This window comes from Nicotiana tomentosiformis, chromosome 6, assembly GCF_000390325.3.
Source record: "Nicotiana tomentosiformis chromosome 6, ASM39032v3, whole genome shotgun sequence".
In the NCBI taxonomy this organism is placed as follows: Eukaryota; Viridiplantae; Streptophyta; class Magnoliopsida; order Solanales; family Solanaceae; genus Nicotiana; species Nicotiana tomentosiformis.
Window position 1 is genome coordinate 103,899,154 of NC_090817.1, and position 16,064 is coordinate 103,915,217.

A 16,064-nucleotide genomic window follows, 5' to 3' on the forward strand; every position below is an offset into this window, starting at 1 on the left:
AGGGTCAGTTGTACTCATACTATACTCTGCACATCGTGTGCAGATCTAGGTTTTGGTGGTATCTTCTATTGCGAGTTAGCTACATCCGGATTAGCTTGGAGATTTCAAGGTGGCACGGATGTTCCGTTCGCAGACCTTGAAGCCCCTTTCTTTATGTCATGTTAACATTGTTTAGTCTCTCAGAAGTATTGATTTGATTCAGACCTTGTATTTACTTTTGTTATAAAGCTCATATACTTGATGACACCAGATCATGGGATGGTTTTAGTTATATTATTTCTATTGACAGCAGTTATATATGATTATCCCACTAATGTGACTATTCAATACTGTTAGTAAACTTTGTTTCTGCTTATTGATAGCTTGCTTAGCAAGCGGTGTTAGGCGTCGTCATGGCTCCGATGGTATTTTGGGTCATGACAAAGCATCTGTTATTGATATCGGAGGCTTGTGGGACCATTTTCTTCCATTAATGGAGTTTGCCTACAACAACAACTACCAGTCTAGTATTTAGATGGCTATGTATGAGGCCTTATATAGGAGGCTATGTCATTCTCCAGTTGGTTGGTTCGAACCTAGCGAGGCTAGGTTGTTGGGTACAGATCTAGTTTGTGATTCTTTAGAGAAGGTGAAGTTGATTCAGGAGAAGCTTCATAAAGCACAGTTCGGGCAGAAGAGTTATGCTGATAGGAAGGTTCGTGATGTGGCTTTCATGGAGGGTGAGAAGGTTCTTCTTAGAGTTTTGCCAATAAAGGGCATGATAATATTTGGGAAGAATGGCAAGTTGAGCCCTCAGTATATTGGTCCATTTGATTTTAGAGAGAGTTGGTGAGGTGGCTTACAGGCTTTATTTACCACCCAACTTGTCCGGAGTTCATATGCTATTCCATAATTCCATGCTTCGGAAATATTATGAAGACAAGCCATATGATTTGGATCTCAGTTCAATGCAGTTGGATGGGAATTTAGCTTATGAAGAAGAGTCAGCGGCCATTTTGGATAGGCAGGTTCGGATGTTGAGGTCAAAAAAGATTGCATCAGTGAAGGATCAGTGGAGAGATAAACCAGTTGAGGAAGAGACTCGGAAGACTGAGCATGATATACGAGGCATATATCCTCATCTTTTTGGTATTTAAGGTATTATTCTAAACCCGTTTGAGGATGCACGTTATTTTAAGAGGGAGAGAATGTAACCACCCGGTCGGTCATATTGTGTAATAGACTACTTAATATTCCCCATATGTGTATTTGATGTTTGATGAATTGTAGGGATGGTTGGATTAGTTTTGAGAAGGTTTAAGAGTGAATCAGAACACTTATCTATGGTATGAAACTTAAGTTGTAAGAGTTGACCAATGCTTGACTTTAAATAAACAATCTCGGATTGGTGATTTGACGGTTCAAATAGGTTAATATGGTAATTTTAGACTTAGTTGTATGTTTTAGATTTGGAGGTTCCTTGAAGGTTATGGCTCTATTTGCCCAAAGTTGGCAATATAAAGGTTTGGAGAGATCATATGTTTGATCGGGAGTTGACTTTGATGTTATCTGGTTTCAATTGGTGTTCTGGGACTTTAGATAGGTTCATTTAGTTTATTAAAACTTGTGTGAAAAGTTTGATCATGACCCGAAATGTCTAAGTGTGATTCGCACGTGTTTGGCGAAGTTGGAAATTTTGGAATTTAAGAAATGGATTTTGATCGTTGATTCTTGGTTTTGATGTTAGTTGTGGTGTTTTGAGCATTTGGATAAGTTCGGATAAGGTATTAGGAATTGTTGGTATTATTGTACGTGGGTCCGGGGGCCCAAGTGTATTTAGGAATGATTCCGGACCATTTTGGTGTTATCTGGAAGTTCTGGTTATGGTGCATCGCACCTACAAAGGTTTGAGCACAGGTTCGAAGCCGCACATGTGAAGGGTGGTCGCTTTTGCGATGCTGGTTGGTCTTGTGAATGGTCTCTTCTGCAAAGATGGGCGCAGGTGCGAAGGCACACCTGCAAGGACATTGTGCTAGCCTGCGAGATGGGGCAGACATGAGGGTTCGCGCACCTGCAACTGTTTGGTTTCACCTGGAGCCTCAGATACGGCAGGTTCACTGCTCGTGCGAAGGCTAACTGTGTAAGTGAAGCTTGCAGATGCGAGCATGGGCTCGCAAATGCGATGGTTTTGACCGTAGATGCAAGATGACTAGCAGCGTTATTATATTTTGAGGGTTGATCACGCCCAACTATGCCTCCTAAAAGGACTAGTGGTTGTTGCAAATATAATATGATTTTCAAGTCCGGAGTCGAATCCCACAGGGAATTAACCTACTAATCACAACTACTAGTTTCGCAAGACTTCAAGTAATAAACTTCTAAAAATGTTAAATAATGGGTTGAGTGTTTTCTAACTAAAAGTGAAGTAATTAAAATGGTGTAACTTTATTACTACTAAAATCAAGGTTGTAGACAAGATTGAAAAAGTCTAGAGTTATGATTTTCCCAATTGTCGGATTCCTCCCGCCTACGTATCCTATAAATTCTTCCTAAGTATTCTCTACTGATCGTGAGCATTTTAGGTATCGTAATTCTCTTCCGAGGAACTACAACAATTTACTAGACGTATTTTTCCGAACACGCTAGCTAGCACTAAACTACCGCTCACTAAGATCACACCAAGGTTTCGTTATTCCTAATCCCACCTTTAAACCCGTCGTATTGATTCCTCATATACTTTAGGATTGATGTTGTTTAACAAATACCTAAATATGTACCCTTTTTCAAGCAATACACACTAAATAAGTATAGTCAATTGAGGGCCCTTCAATCAACAAAAATAATCATGTAGTTAAACAAGTAGAGAAAATCCAATGGTAAACTTATATTAAACGCAACGAAAGTTCATCCTCCAAGAGGTTCCATCAAACCCTAGATAAAAGAGTTTAGCTACTCATAATTTTTTGCACAACTACAATATTAGAATTCATCACCAATAATAGAAAAAGGAAGAAGTAAGATAAAAACTCATTTATGAATCTTTCACCTTGCTCCTTGCTTGTTATTGCCTTCGAAGATGTTGTGTAACCCTTAAAAAGTTGTTCTTTGATGTATTTATATCACTTAGGGTTGATATAGGATGGAACTAATCAATCCAAACACTGATGTGAAAAGCTGGAATTCGCGTCTACGCTCGTACGTCGCCGCCCATGGACACAGGTTCAACTTATGAAATTCTTCCATTTTGCGAAGCGATCCATGCCTTTGCTTTACTTTACTATTTTGTGCCTTCATTTTTCTCCCTTTTCACGTTCATTTTTGTGCCACACACGAGAATAGACGAGCTCTCATTCCTTCTATTTTTTCTTTTTTTGCAACAATTTGATATCTTTTGATCCATTATCATTTGAACTCACTCCTACATACAAGAAACACGTGATGTGTATATTTTACTTCAAAAATCATGTAATCTCCCGCAATTCACATAACAAATGAGATGAAAATACCCTCAAAATCAAGCTCTTTTGGTCATTTATCACCACCCCACACTTAGACTTTTTCTCGTCCTCGAGCGAATAAACGTAAGCACATCGGCAAGAAACAAATTTTCCAAACCTACTCAAGCATCATACCGATGACAATGGTTTATATAAACGATTAGAACTTAGCATAAGCACAATTCATACTTTTTCTCAAGGTTTCCGTCATGCCAATACTAATTAAAATAATAGTGTGACTCTCTCTAACATCCTAGCCTCAACATTTTGACTCCAAATACATTCCAAACTAAGACTCACTTTTTGTGCCAACTCAAAAATCAAGGACTTTACCAATCTTTGCAAATTATGTGCCCTCACCAACAAACCAAAGAGAGAAAGTAGTCCACACATTCAAATATAAGTTCAAGTATATTTTAAGGACTCTCAAATCGATAGAATTCACTCACTCGAAAAAATAACTCATATGCCACCCAAGTTCATACAATAAGCTTGCTCGTAGTGTAAGACTCGACTAATTTAAGCTCGCACAAACTCGGATCTAGTAGGACTTTATATGTTGTAATGTAGGATAAGAGACGGGTAGGATATATTTGGAAAAATAATGAATAACCCTCCTAATCGCTTTAATAAACTACACTTCACTTTCAAACACCTTCTTATCACAACCAAATCAATGCCATGCCACGAACCAATACGCGATTATGCCCCTTCTTCTTTAAGGATATCAGCACATAGATGCTCACTAGCCTAGATCAATATACGAGAGGTGTACTTCATTTTATATTTTAACAATCTCCTTAATTTTGGTGTTTCCGGCTAGTAATTCATTCAAACATAACGCACCTTCTCGGCCTTCCTTTGGTTCGACTCAAATTCTAATCGATATCTCTCTTTACTCTTCTAGCAACTTAAGTTCTTTCAAAGGTAAATGGTGAACAAGATTTGATTAAGAAAATAAGGGATATCCAGCTTGCAATGTGGGTGCTAAAGAAAAGGTTTATAGACTCAAAAGGGCTGACTATGGATAATATTAGCACTGGTAGGAAAAAGAGGCTCAATGGTCAATCATAACAACTCCTATATCATCTCCTAGCCTTATGAGACTTAATCATTTCGCTTCGACTCGCACACAGGGCAAGTTCTAGACTAGACCAGGATGGCACATAGTACAACTCAAAATTCTCACCTCACACAATGCATATGATCCACTTAATATGGCTCAGACTTGACTCTCAAATTAAAGCAACTAAGAACAGTCATCATAAAAGTAAACCATATGAGAAGTACATAATAGGAGTCAAAAGATGAGCCCAAGAATCTAAATAAAGTCACATATATATTCTCTAGGCACATAATCAAAAGAATTACGAGAAAAGTACTAAGCACAAATGCTCCAGCTCTAAGCCCAAATATAAAATATTTCATGAAGCACAATACTCAAGCTCTTCCCATTCCATTATCAGATTAAAATAAACAAGGAAAAAAAATCTTTTTGTATTTTTCTTTAGACTTTAATCTCTCAAGAAAATTGTCTAGGAAATCCATCATCTGGCAAAGTTTATAAAGTTTTACAAAGCTTGAGAAAAAACTACCTAAGAATATTCGGTTCAAGAAAATGGCATCTTCGGAAAGAACCGTGGTTTAAAGAAAATCCAGGATTACGCCAATAAAAAGCTAACTACAATTATACAATTACAATGGCCTTAAGTGTGATCATATCAAAATGTATCACTAGAAGTTAAACACATGCCACAAAAATCAAATTCTGGCACTCCCACCCCACACTAAAGAGACTGCATTGTCCCTAGTTGCACAATATCACAAAAACATGTAATAAACGATCAATAGCAGAGTGGGTATCAGAAACTCCCCTCATTATATCTCATGTTGTAGGGAGGACCGGTCGTGAACCTCGTTCCTCAATGCTGATAGATCCTCCAATTCGACACAAGATGTGTTGACGGCTGCAATCATCACACCCTCCCTAGTCGGAGCACCATCCACAACAGCCTCCTTGTAATGACTCGACTGGTCATTTTGAGCTTTAGCATTCCATTCGGTGGTTTGAGACTTTGAGTAGCTTCATATTATGTATTATGACTTGTGTGTATGGTTGGTTTCAGTTTTCGAGCAGTTAGGGATTGATTTGGAAGAATGATTCTCGTTTTAGAAGCTTTAAGTTGGAAGAGTTGACCAACGTTTGACTTTTGGGTAAACGGATGTATAATTAGGTTTTGATTGTTCCGATAGGTTTGTATGATAATTTTGGAATTGTATGTATGTTTGGATTTGGTTTCGGAGGTTCCTAGAAGGATTCGACCCTATTTGTCGAAAGTTGACAATTTGAAAAACTTAGGAGTTCATAAGTTTGACCAAGAGTTGACTTTCATGTTATTGGACTCCAATTGGTGTTCCGAGACTTTGGATAGATCTATATAGTTGAATTGAACTTCTGTGCAAAATTTGGAAGTAATCCGAAGTGCTCAAGTGTGATTCAGACACTCTTTTGAAAGAATGAAGATTTAACAACTTAAGAGAAATTATATTCGGTTTGAGCCTCGATTCTTTATTTTGATATTACTGTGGGTGTTTTGAGGCTTTGGATAAGTTTGGATGATGTATTTGTACTTTTTAGTATGATTGGATGGGGTCCCGAGGGGCTCGCGTGTGTTTTGGATCATTGGTTGAGAAACTAGTTAAGGATTTGAAGTTTGATCATGGTCAATATCGGGTCAAGATGACCTCGTTTCGGTGTTTTGAGTACACGGGCAGGTTCTTAGAGTGTTTTATGATTGAAATGCATACATGGTTTGCGTCCGGGAGGTTCCGAATGAGTTTTGGGTGCTAAAACAAAGATTTTCTTATTGTTTTTTTCAAGTGTAAGTAATTACGAAAACGCCATTTATGTCCCTGAAATTTTCAGATTTCTTTTAAAATTTCAAAACATCATATCTCCCTCATTTTAAAGCCGAATTGGGCAATTCAAGAGGCTACTTGGGTGTATTCTTGCAAAAATCATGTTGGTATTATCAAATGCGGGTTTCGGGATCATCTAGGACCTGATTCAAGCTAGGATAGCTGTTGCATTTGTTTTCTTGTTTCGAAATTTAGTTACTTTTTCTCACAAGGTTTTGGAGCTCGGTTTTGGAGGAAATTTTTACTACATGGAATGGGGTAAGTATTTTTTACTAGGATTTGTTATTATTTCATGTTCCAGTCTTGATTATAGTGTTTGATTAATTATTTGAATTGGAGAAATTGAGGATTTTAGTAAAAACTTTCAAAAACATAAATTGATTGTTTGGAGGCTGATTTAAGGTCGGAATTGAATGATTTTAGTATGATTGGACTCGTGTCAGAATGGGTATTCGAAATTTATGAGTTTTGTCGAATTTCAAGGTGCGCGTCCAGGGTTGACTTTTTTATTTTAGTTCAAGATCGAATCTTTATTATCTGAAATTATTTTCTATGGCTTTTATTTATTATATTAAGTTATTTTGGCTAGATTCGAGCAGTACGGAAGTGGATTTTCATGGGAAGGGATTATTAATAGATTTATTTAGCTTGTTTGAGGTAAGTATCGTGCCTATCTTTGTGTGAGGAAAACTACCCCGTAGGATTGGGTTTAATTGTACTATGTGAATTATGTGGAAGACGTGTACAAGAGGTGACGAGTGTGTACACGGGCTTATTTGTGAAACTTGACCGGATTTAGACTCTTAGGTTATTTATAAGCATTTAACTAAAGTTGTTATTAATTTTTCTACCTTTCGTTGTCAAGTTCATTCTTACGTATTTAAATTGAAGTTGTTATTACTTGGTCGAGTTTCTATTGTCGAGTTTTCCCTTGTATGCATTGATTAGTAGTTGTTGTTATATGCTATTCTTTTCATAGTTGAGTTATTATCATGCATTTAATTGTAGTTGCTATTTCATGCTATTTCTTTCATTGTTAAGCTTATGTTATGCATTAGAATTTGAAGTTGCTATTTCATGAAAATATCTTCCTTGTTGATCTATTAAAGTTGTGGTTGTTGAAGAGCTATTAACACGTTTGTGGTTGAAATTTTTGGTTATTGGAATACCTTTCCTTCTTGAGTTATTTCTCCTTCATTTTGTTGTTATTAAGATTCTTGTACATATTGTGGTTGAGTTGTGGGCTATGTGTTGTGGTGACATTGGTATTGTTATTTTTGAAATATTGTGGCATATGGGCACGTGTGGTGCGAGTTGATTATTGTATTGTGTTATTGATACGCATGCGATGGTATAAGGGTAGGTATTGAAATGCATGCGGTGAGATAAGGTGGGACTTATACGCGTATTTCTAGTAAAAGAATTACTTGAAGCCAAGTGGTGAGATAAGGGGGCTAAAACGTGTGTAGTTATTTCGGGGAAAATATTTTTAAAATAAATGCAAGGCTCACGCGGTGATATAAGGAAGATTATGATTGTGACTTGTGAAATGTGAATATGAGGTGTGGTACCTCGATATGATTCTTGTTGTACATTCTACGGTGGAAATGCTTGTTGATTTGAACAGTTATTGTTTTGTTTTCCTCACCTCATTCCATTCGTAATTTTGATTGTACTTAGTTATTTGTTGTTACTCTTGTGTTGGAACGATTGTAATTTCTTGGATGGGTCATGCATTCTACATGATTTGTTGTGTTGCTTTAATGTTCCAATATGTACCTCCGTTGTTACTTGGTGAATTGATTGATTGATAACAGGCTTTACTATATGTGTGTCTCAAAATAAAACTCGTCATCTCACTCTGTGCTTTACTATATTTAAATTGTTATCACGCTTTACTTTAAATGATTCTACATTTAATTCGTTAACTTATCTGATGTTTTACATTATTCAAAAATATTATTTTACTTACCTTAATTGATTTCTAAACTAAACTCATTTCCCCCTTTGATACCCTACTTTGTATAAATTGAACTTTATTTTACTTTATTTGACTTCTAAAACAAACTTATTATCTCATTTGACGCTTTACTTAATTCAAAATTGTCATTTTACCTTATTTTATTTAAATAAATCGCTCGAACATTTTATTTGGCAATTGATGCAGATACAATGTATATGGCAGCACGTGGACTTTGCCGAGCGAAGGTGATTGATAATGTGGGAACGAGGTGCCATGTGTATAAGATTCAGGATTATGGCTTATGATAAATGATTACGATGTGTGGTGCCTCGGGGTAATTCGTGTTGACAGTCATGCGTTGGGGACAATTCGATTACTTGAATTGTCACTTGTTTCCTTAATTGATTTCATTCGTACTTTATCAGTGTTCTAATTATGTTGTTGCTTTATTACTCGTTTACTTATGGTTGCTATTTGTGTTTCTATTATTCCATTGATGGTTTTATATTAATAATCTTTACACTATTAGCCTTACGTTGATGTTCTTTTCATTGCTATTTTTATGTTAATATCTTACACATGTTTTATGTCTAGTGAGTGTCTCGACTTACCCGTCACTACTCCACCAAGGTTAGTCTTGATACTTATTGGGTACCGCTGTGGTGTACTCATGCTATGCTTCTGCACATTTTTGTACAGACTGGGTACTTCTGATTGTATTGGTTTTGAGAGTTTTGTCCGCACAGCTGGAGACTTCAAGGTATACCTTCTTGACATTCGCAGGCCTCGGAGTCACATTCGGATATTATCTTTACTACTGTTTATCTTCATTTCAAAACACTATTGTACTTAGAGATTCTAGTTTATTTTAATAGATCTTATGACTTTGTACTACCGGTATGCGGAAATGTATTACTATTGGTCGTTTTCAGCTATGTATGTCATTTATAAGTTGGTGTTTAATGATTAAATAGTTAAAATTTGTTATTAACTCAGCATGTGTTAGGCTTACCTAGTCTTAGGGACTATGTGCTATCACGACGTCCTAAATTGGAATTTTGGGGTCGTGACATTTCTTTCGAGCCATATTCGGCTCCTCAGTAGCAGTGCCCTCAGTAGCACTCAAAATAGACAACTCTGCATCTCCCGGCTACTCGAAGTCTATCTGGACTCCAATGTGATGTAGCTATCTCAATCCATGAATAGCCTTGAGCATCACAGCGAACTGCTCTCGCATCCACTGATTTCTAGTCTCCTGTGCGACTAGCAAAGCACGGTCTCGTGCCTTTAAATCTGCTTGCAACTATTGTAGCGCTCCTTCCATATCAGTGATGGATTCACCATGTCCCTTCTTTTGTATAGTCACAGCCGATGGGTCCTGAACAGAGCATATATCATGGAATGCCGACTATGTGCCTCCACATATGTCATCATCCTCCTCAGTCAACTTGTATTTTCCAAGTAAAGCAGTCAATGTATGAACAAAGTATAGCGTCCACATCATGTTTAGTTGATGGTTTCATTGTGGATGTCTTACCACTACCACCTGCTCCATGGCTTCGAGTTGGTGTTTTAGAGATATCCATATTACCTGCAAAGGATACAAAATACATATTAGTATAATGTGTGACATTGACTCATAGCGGTGCACTTGGCACTCCACACTTAGCTTGAAGGCGTAAGTATGCAAACAAGGTACGAGTGACTACTACATCTTAATTGCAATGATATAAGGCTACTTAGCATCATGGAAAATCAAGTAGGGAGGATGATGCACGAGTCGTGCCTAAGTAGGCCGCAGGTTGACATTCGATCAAAAATCAAAGCAATTTAAGTACAAAGACCCCCAAATGACTACCCTACAGTCAAGCGATGTTCTTATTGCCAATACAATTAAGATTGCTACTTAGACTTCACAAAACTTATCAAAAATTGCATTTAGGATGTTTGTCGAACACTTTGTATGCCAAGTTTTAGAGTTCATGGTTCAAATCAATTAGTATGTGTTTTGCCCTTACAATTTGAGTGAGGTGATGAGAATTGTAGTTTTCCACCTCATTATACAACGATCAACTAAATATGGAGCAAAATAAGATCCACAATTTGAAATTCAATTAATCTACCAAAAGTAACCATAACAAGAAAGAAACAGAAAAACACAAACTAACCTAAGGGAGAGTGGTCTGGGGCTATTACGTGGGGGTGGGGAAAGAACATAAGACACGCAGAAGGGGGGTGGAAAATCTTACCAGTTTGGTGAGGAGGGATTTTGAAAACCTATAATCGAAAGGGAGATAGGGAGCACGTACTCGGGTAGGGAACGATCGGGAGGAAAGAGGGAAATAAAAGAAAAACAAGGAGAAAAAAGGTTAAAGGCAAAAATCTGGAGAATGGAAAAGGAAAAGAAAAAATATATATATTTTTTTTAAAAACTCGCGAAGTCATCCACGCCCCGGGCAGACTTTATTTCCCATGAAGATTGGCCAGCATAGCTGGCACATCAACTTGCGCGCGGCGCGTAGACGCGATCCCAGCTAGGCTTCTTTTCAGCTTTGCAAATTTAGCCCCTTTTGCCTTTTATCTCGATCTCTTCACCTCAAGTCATTCTGATTTGCAAAATTCCATCCCTGCATCACTCATAAACATGTCAACACTTCAAAATTTTCAAATCAAACTAAATAAATAAAAAAAAACACAAAAATTGGATTGCCTCCCAATAAGCGCTTGATTTAACGTCGCAAAATGACAAATTACAACAACACCATGGGTTGCCTCCCAGGAAGTGTCTGATTTAATGTCACAGCACGCCTCTGGCTATCCCTTATCAAGTATCCTTCAAGTATATGGTTGAGATCACTTTATCTTCCTCACTCATGCCTTGATAATATTTTAGCATTTGCCCATTAACTTTGAACTTGCGGGAGCCATCTTTCAATGCAATTTCTACAGCTCCGGTAGGATGCATCTCTGCCACACGAAATGGTCCTGACCATCTTGATTTAAACTTGCCCGGAAACAACTTCAATCTCGAATTGTATAGCAATACCACGTCTCCAGATTTAAAATGTTGCTCAAGAATATATTTGTCATGTATCATCTTAATTCTCTCCTTGTATAGCCTTGTGCTCTCAAAAGTGTGGTAACGAAACTCATCAAGCTCGTGCAACTCTGTGACTCTATTTGTATCCGCAACTTTCATATCAAGATTCAGTTGCCTCAATACCCTCAAAGTTCTATGCTCCAACTTCACGGGTAAGTGACATGCCTTCCCAAATACCAGTTTATACAAAGACATGCCAATTGTAGTCTAGAAAGCAGTGCGATAGTCCCAGAATTCATCATCTAATTTTCGTGCCCAATCTGTTCTTGTAGCATTCATAGTCTTTGTCAAAACACTCTTTATTACTATGTTTGAAACCTCCACTTGTCCACTCGTTAGTGGGTGATATGGAATGGCAACCTTGTGGCGAACACCATATTTCTCTAACAACTTTGTGAAGGCTCGGTTGCAAAAGTGAGTGCCTTCATCACTGATTGTTGCCCTTGGAGTACCAAATCGGGTGAAAATGTTCTTTCTCAAAACACCAATGACCCCTTTTACATCATTTTTAGGGAGTGCCATAGCTTCCACCCATTTTGAAACATAATCCACCACTACAGGTATATATTTGTTGCTATATGAGCTGACAAAAGGTCCCAAAAAATTGATTCCACATACATCAAACACCTACATCTCTTGAGTTGCTTTCATAGGCATCTCATGTCGACGAAAAATCCCGGTCCGTTGGCATTCATCACAACCCTTCATCCAGAAGTGTACATCTTTGAACAATGTCGGCCAGTAAAAGCCCGACTCCAACACTTTTACAACTGTCCTTACTCCTCTAAAATGGCCACCATACGGGGACGCATGACAAGCCTGCAAAATAGAAGATTGGTCTATCTCGGAGATACATCTTCGGATCATGCTATCAATACAAATCCTGAACAAATAAGGCTCTTCCCAAAACTACATGCGACAATCACAAAAGAATTTTTTTTTTTGTACAGAGGAAAGGTCACAGGGAACAATACCGCTCGCCAGGTAGTTTGCAGTGTTTGCATACCATGGCGCTACCTCAAGGCTTGTGGCCAACAGTTGTTCATCCATAAACGTCTCCACGATCTCTTCCACCTCAAATTTCTTCTGTGCTCCTTCCAGCATGGACAAGTGGTCAACCACTTGGTTCTCCGTTCCCTATCGGTCACAGATTTCCAAGTCAAATTCTTGTAGTAGCAGCACCCATAAAATCATGTGTGGCTTTGACTCCTTATCAATTAAGTACCTTAGAGCATCATGGTCAGTATAAACAATTACCTTAGCGCCTATCAGGTATGACCTGAATTTGTCGAATGCAAACACCACTACTAGCATCTCCTTCTCGGTCACTGTATAGTTTAGTTGGGCACCACTTAAGGTTCTACTTGCATAGTAGATTGGGTGCATGACCTTCTCTTTGCACTACCCAAGAACTGCTCCCACAACATAGTCACTTGCATCACACATCAGCTCAAATGGTTGCTCCCAGTCAGGTACATCTATGATTGGTGCAGTCACCAGCCTCTTCTTCAACTCCTCAAAATCTATCCTGCATCATCAAAACATAAAGGGGTGATCTTTTTAAAGCATTTTACACAAAGGGTTAGCAATCTTGGAAAAATATTTTATAAATCTCCTATAGAAACCATCCTAACCAAGGAAACTTCTTATTGCTTTAACGTAAGTGGGCGGTGGCAACTTATCTATCACATCAACTTTAGCGCGGTTCACTTCAATGCCCTTACTTGACACTAGGTGTCCTAAGACTTTACCTTCCCACACCATGAAATGGCACTTTTCCCAGTTTAGCACCAGATTAGTCTCCATACACCTCTTCAACACTCTTCTCAGATTTACAAAGCAATCATTGAACAAGTTCCCCACCACTGAGAAAGCATCCATGAAGACCTCCATTATATCCTCTACCATATCAGTAAATATCGCCATTATGAACCTTTAAAATGTGGGGGTGCATTGCATAGGCCAAACGATATTCTCCGAAAAGCAGAGTTGTCATATGGATAGGTGAATGACGTTTTCTCTCTATCCTCTAGAGTAATAGAGATCTGGTTATACCCCGGGTATCTATCCAAGAAGCAAAAATGGAACCTCCCTACCAACCTATCTAACATCTGATTGATGAACACAGGGGGAAATGGTCTTTTCAGGTGGCCTTGTTCAATCTTCCGTAGTCCATACAGATTCACCATCCTGTAATTATTCTTGTTGAGATCAGCTCATTGTTCTCGTTTTGCACCACAGTCATTCCACCTTTCTTTGAAATACATTGAACTAGGCTCACTCAGTTGCTGTCTGAGATGGGGAAAATGATTCTCGCATCTAATCACTTGATTACCTCTTTATTCACCACTTCTTTTATATTTGGGTTCAACCTTCTTTGATGTTTTCTAGAATGTTTGTGCACATCTTCTAGTATAATCTTATGAATACAAAAGGCTGGGTTGATACCGTTTATGTCTACAATGGTCCATCCAATTGCAATCTTGTACTCCTTCAGAACCTGCAAAAGTTGTTCTACCTGCACATCTAACAAACCAGATGAGATAGTAACATGTAAAGTCGAGTTAGGTCCCAAGAAAGCATACCTGAGGTGAGTTGGGAGTGGTTTCAACTTCAACTGTTGTGGATCTTCAATTTATAGTTTAGCCGGAGAGGTCTTTCTTTCTTCTAAGTGTAAATGCTCGAATTAGAGCTCTCTTTTACAGTACCCTTGGCCTTAAAGATCCAAAACCCACTCCGACAAGTCCTCACTATCTAGGCAGACTGCTAGAGGGTCTTTTTCATGAAGTGTCTCATCTTCCTCCTCCGTGATCACATCACTGCTTCAATCAGAGATCAATTAGCAAACTCATTGGGTCACTGCATGGACATTTGCACATTAAATGTTATTTCTTCATTATTCAGTCTCATCTTTAGCTCCCTAGTTTCACAATCAATCAGAGCTCTCCCTGTGGCCAAGAACGGCCTTCCCAAAATTATAGGAATATCCTCATCAACCTGGCTGTCCAGAATTACAAAATTTGCAGGGAACACAAATCTCCCAACCTGGACAAGTACATCATCAAGTATACCTGATGTTCTCTTCACCATTCGATCAGCTAGCTGTAGTAATATAGATGTGGACCATGCTCTTCCAATTCCTAACTTTTTATAGATAGACAAGGGCATCAGATTTACGCTCGCCCCCAAATCACATAATGTTTTGTCAAAAGCATAGCTACCTATGGTGCATGGAATTGTAAAACTTCCAGGATCGGATAGTTTCTCAGCTACAGGTCTTGTAACAACAGCACTACAAGTCTAATTCAATGTCAAAGTGGCTAGGTCTTGAAAGTCGAACTTAGGAGACATCAAGTCTTTCATCATTTTTGTGTAACCTGGCATCTCTCGCAAGGCATCTATTAGTGGAATGTTCACCTAAATTTGCTTCAACATCACCGTGAATTTTTTATACTTCTCATCCTTTTGATATTTAGCCAACTTCTACGAGAAGGGTGCTGGAGGTCGCTTCTTTCCTGTATCTTGAGTCGGTTCCTGCTCAAGTACTTTTTTAGATACCTTCTCTTACACTAGTACCGTTTCCTTTGCAACCTCCTTTTCATTTCTTGGCTCCTCTTGCGCCTATTGTACTATAACCTTAGTTAAATCAGTTGATCCATCTACCTCAAGTGGTACCGGCACAAGTGTTGCAGTTGGTCGGCTTTCTCGAGCAATTTCTTACTCTAGATTAAGATCTCTATCATTCCTCAAACTTACGATCATCAGATGTTTTGGGCATGGATCCTTTGGGTTGATGTTTGTATCCGCAGGCAATGTCCCCTGAGGACTATTATTCAAAGCCATAAATATTTGCCCCAATTGAATTTCCATCCCCTTGATAGCTAAGTCGTGTGATACTACCTTTCTTGCATCTGGTGGACCCTTTCTTCCATCTTCCCGTTGGACCCAATGAGTTATTGTAGCATTCTTTTAATTTTAAACAACCTGTCATCTTGTCTTGCTATATGTTGTTGTTGAAGTTGTTGATAAGCTACCTGTTCATTCTGCTGATTGTATCCCTATTGCCTTTGATAAGGCAGAACATCAAAGGCAGAACTTGACCTTGTGGTCTCATTGCTCCAGGATTAGTATTATTGTTGTACTACTGTTGTGCTAGCCTATACAGCTAATTTTGTTGTCCCCCACTCTGTCCACCTTGTCTCTGGCCCCCAAAGTTGCTCACATAGTTCATATTTTCATGGTAGTTATAGATGTCACCTTCATCGCTCTATGAACACACATATGGTTGGTTAATGCATGGTGTGCATAATCCTCCATTAGTCGTATCAACTATGTGTACTTACTTTTGGACTGATTCATCAGTCTTCTTGGTGAGGATACTCATCTGAGTCATCAGAGTGGCCATATTCTCGGAGATAGAGTTGTTCAAGTCCAGAGCTACTGCGTGAATGATAGGGGTGAGTACAGTGTCTCTTGTCATCCATCCTGAGTTTTGAGACATTTTATCAAGTAGGACCTTACACTCTCTAAGTGATTTGCTAAAACATACTCCACTTGCTAAAGCAGCAACGTTAGCCTTCAAGCTATCTGCTAGCCCCATGTAAAA

The 16,064-nt window shown here is 38.4% G+C and overlaps 3 protein-coding genes across 3 annotated transcripts; 1 reads left to right on the plus strand and 2 right to left on the minus strand.

The window, feature by feature from the left end:
• Window positions 1–514: 514 nt before the first annotated feature.
• Window positions 515–4,550, plus strand: LOC138894515 (uncharacterized). Its single transcript, XM_070179216.1, has 4 exons — window positions 515–824; window positions 919–1,128; window positions 1,270–1,325; window positions 4,404–4,550. Exons 1-4 carry the CDS (start codon window positions 515–517, stop codon window positions 4,548–4,550), a joined length of 723 nt encoding a protein of 240 aa, XP_070035317.1.
• Window positions 4,551–11,182: 6,632 nt separating this feature from the next.
• Window positions 11,183–11,653, minus strand: LOC138894516 (uncharacterized). The gene has a single exon (XM_070179217.1). The coding sequence runs from the start codon at window positions 11,651–11,653 to the stop codon at window positions 11,183–11,185; it is 471 nt and encodes a 156-aa protein (XP_070035318.1).
• A 12-nt stretch (window positions 11,654–11,665) lies between these two features.
• Window positions 11,666–13,384, minus strand: LOC138894517 (uncharacterized). Its single transcript, XM_070179218.1, has 5 exons — window positions 13,137–13,384; window positions 12,892–12,986; window positions 12,716–12,786; window positions 12,465–12,595; window positions 11,666–12,041 (listed from the first exon to the last, which is right to left on the minus strand). Exons 1-5 carry the CDS (start codon window positions 13,382–13,384, stop codon window positions 11,666–11,668), a joined length of 921 nt encoding a protein of 306 aa, XP_070035319.1.
• Window positions 13,385–16,064: the final 2,680 nt, after the last annotated feature.

Excerpts from the sequence above, each read along its gene's own strand:
- LOC138894516 (XM_070179217.1), bottom strand. The coding sequence starts at position 11,653 with ATGTCTTTGTATAAACTGGTATTTGGGAAGGCATGTCACTTACCCGTG.
- LOC138894515 (XM_070179216.1), top strand. The coding sequence starts at position 515 with ATGGCTATGTATGAGGCCTTATATAGGAGGCTATGTCATTCTCCAGTT. Across the intron at positions 1,129-1,269 it reads CATATATCCTCATCTTTTTG|GGATGGTTGGATTAGTTTTG; the intron begins GTATTTAAGGTA and ends GATGAATTGTAG. Across the intron at positions 1,326-4,403 it reads AATCAGAACACTTATCTATG|GTAAATGGTGAACAAGATTT; the intron begins GTATGAAACTTA and ends GTTCTTTCAAAG.
- LOC138894517 (XM_070179218.1), bottom strand. The coding sequence starts at position 13,384 with ATGGCGATATTTACTGATATGGTAGAGGATATAATGGAGGTCTTCATG. Across the intron at positions 12,987-13,136 it reads AAAGTTGATGTGATAGATAA|GATAGATTTTGAGGAGTTGA; the intron begins GTTGCCACCGCC and ends TTGATGATGCAG. Across the intron at positions 12,042-12,464 it reads AGCCTTGAGGTAGCGCCATG|CTCATATAGCAACAAATATA; the intron begins GTATGCAAACAC and ends ACCTTTTGTCAG.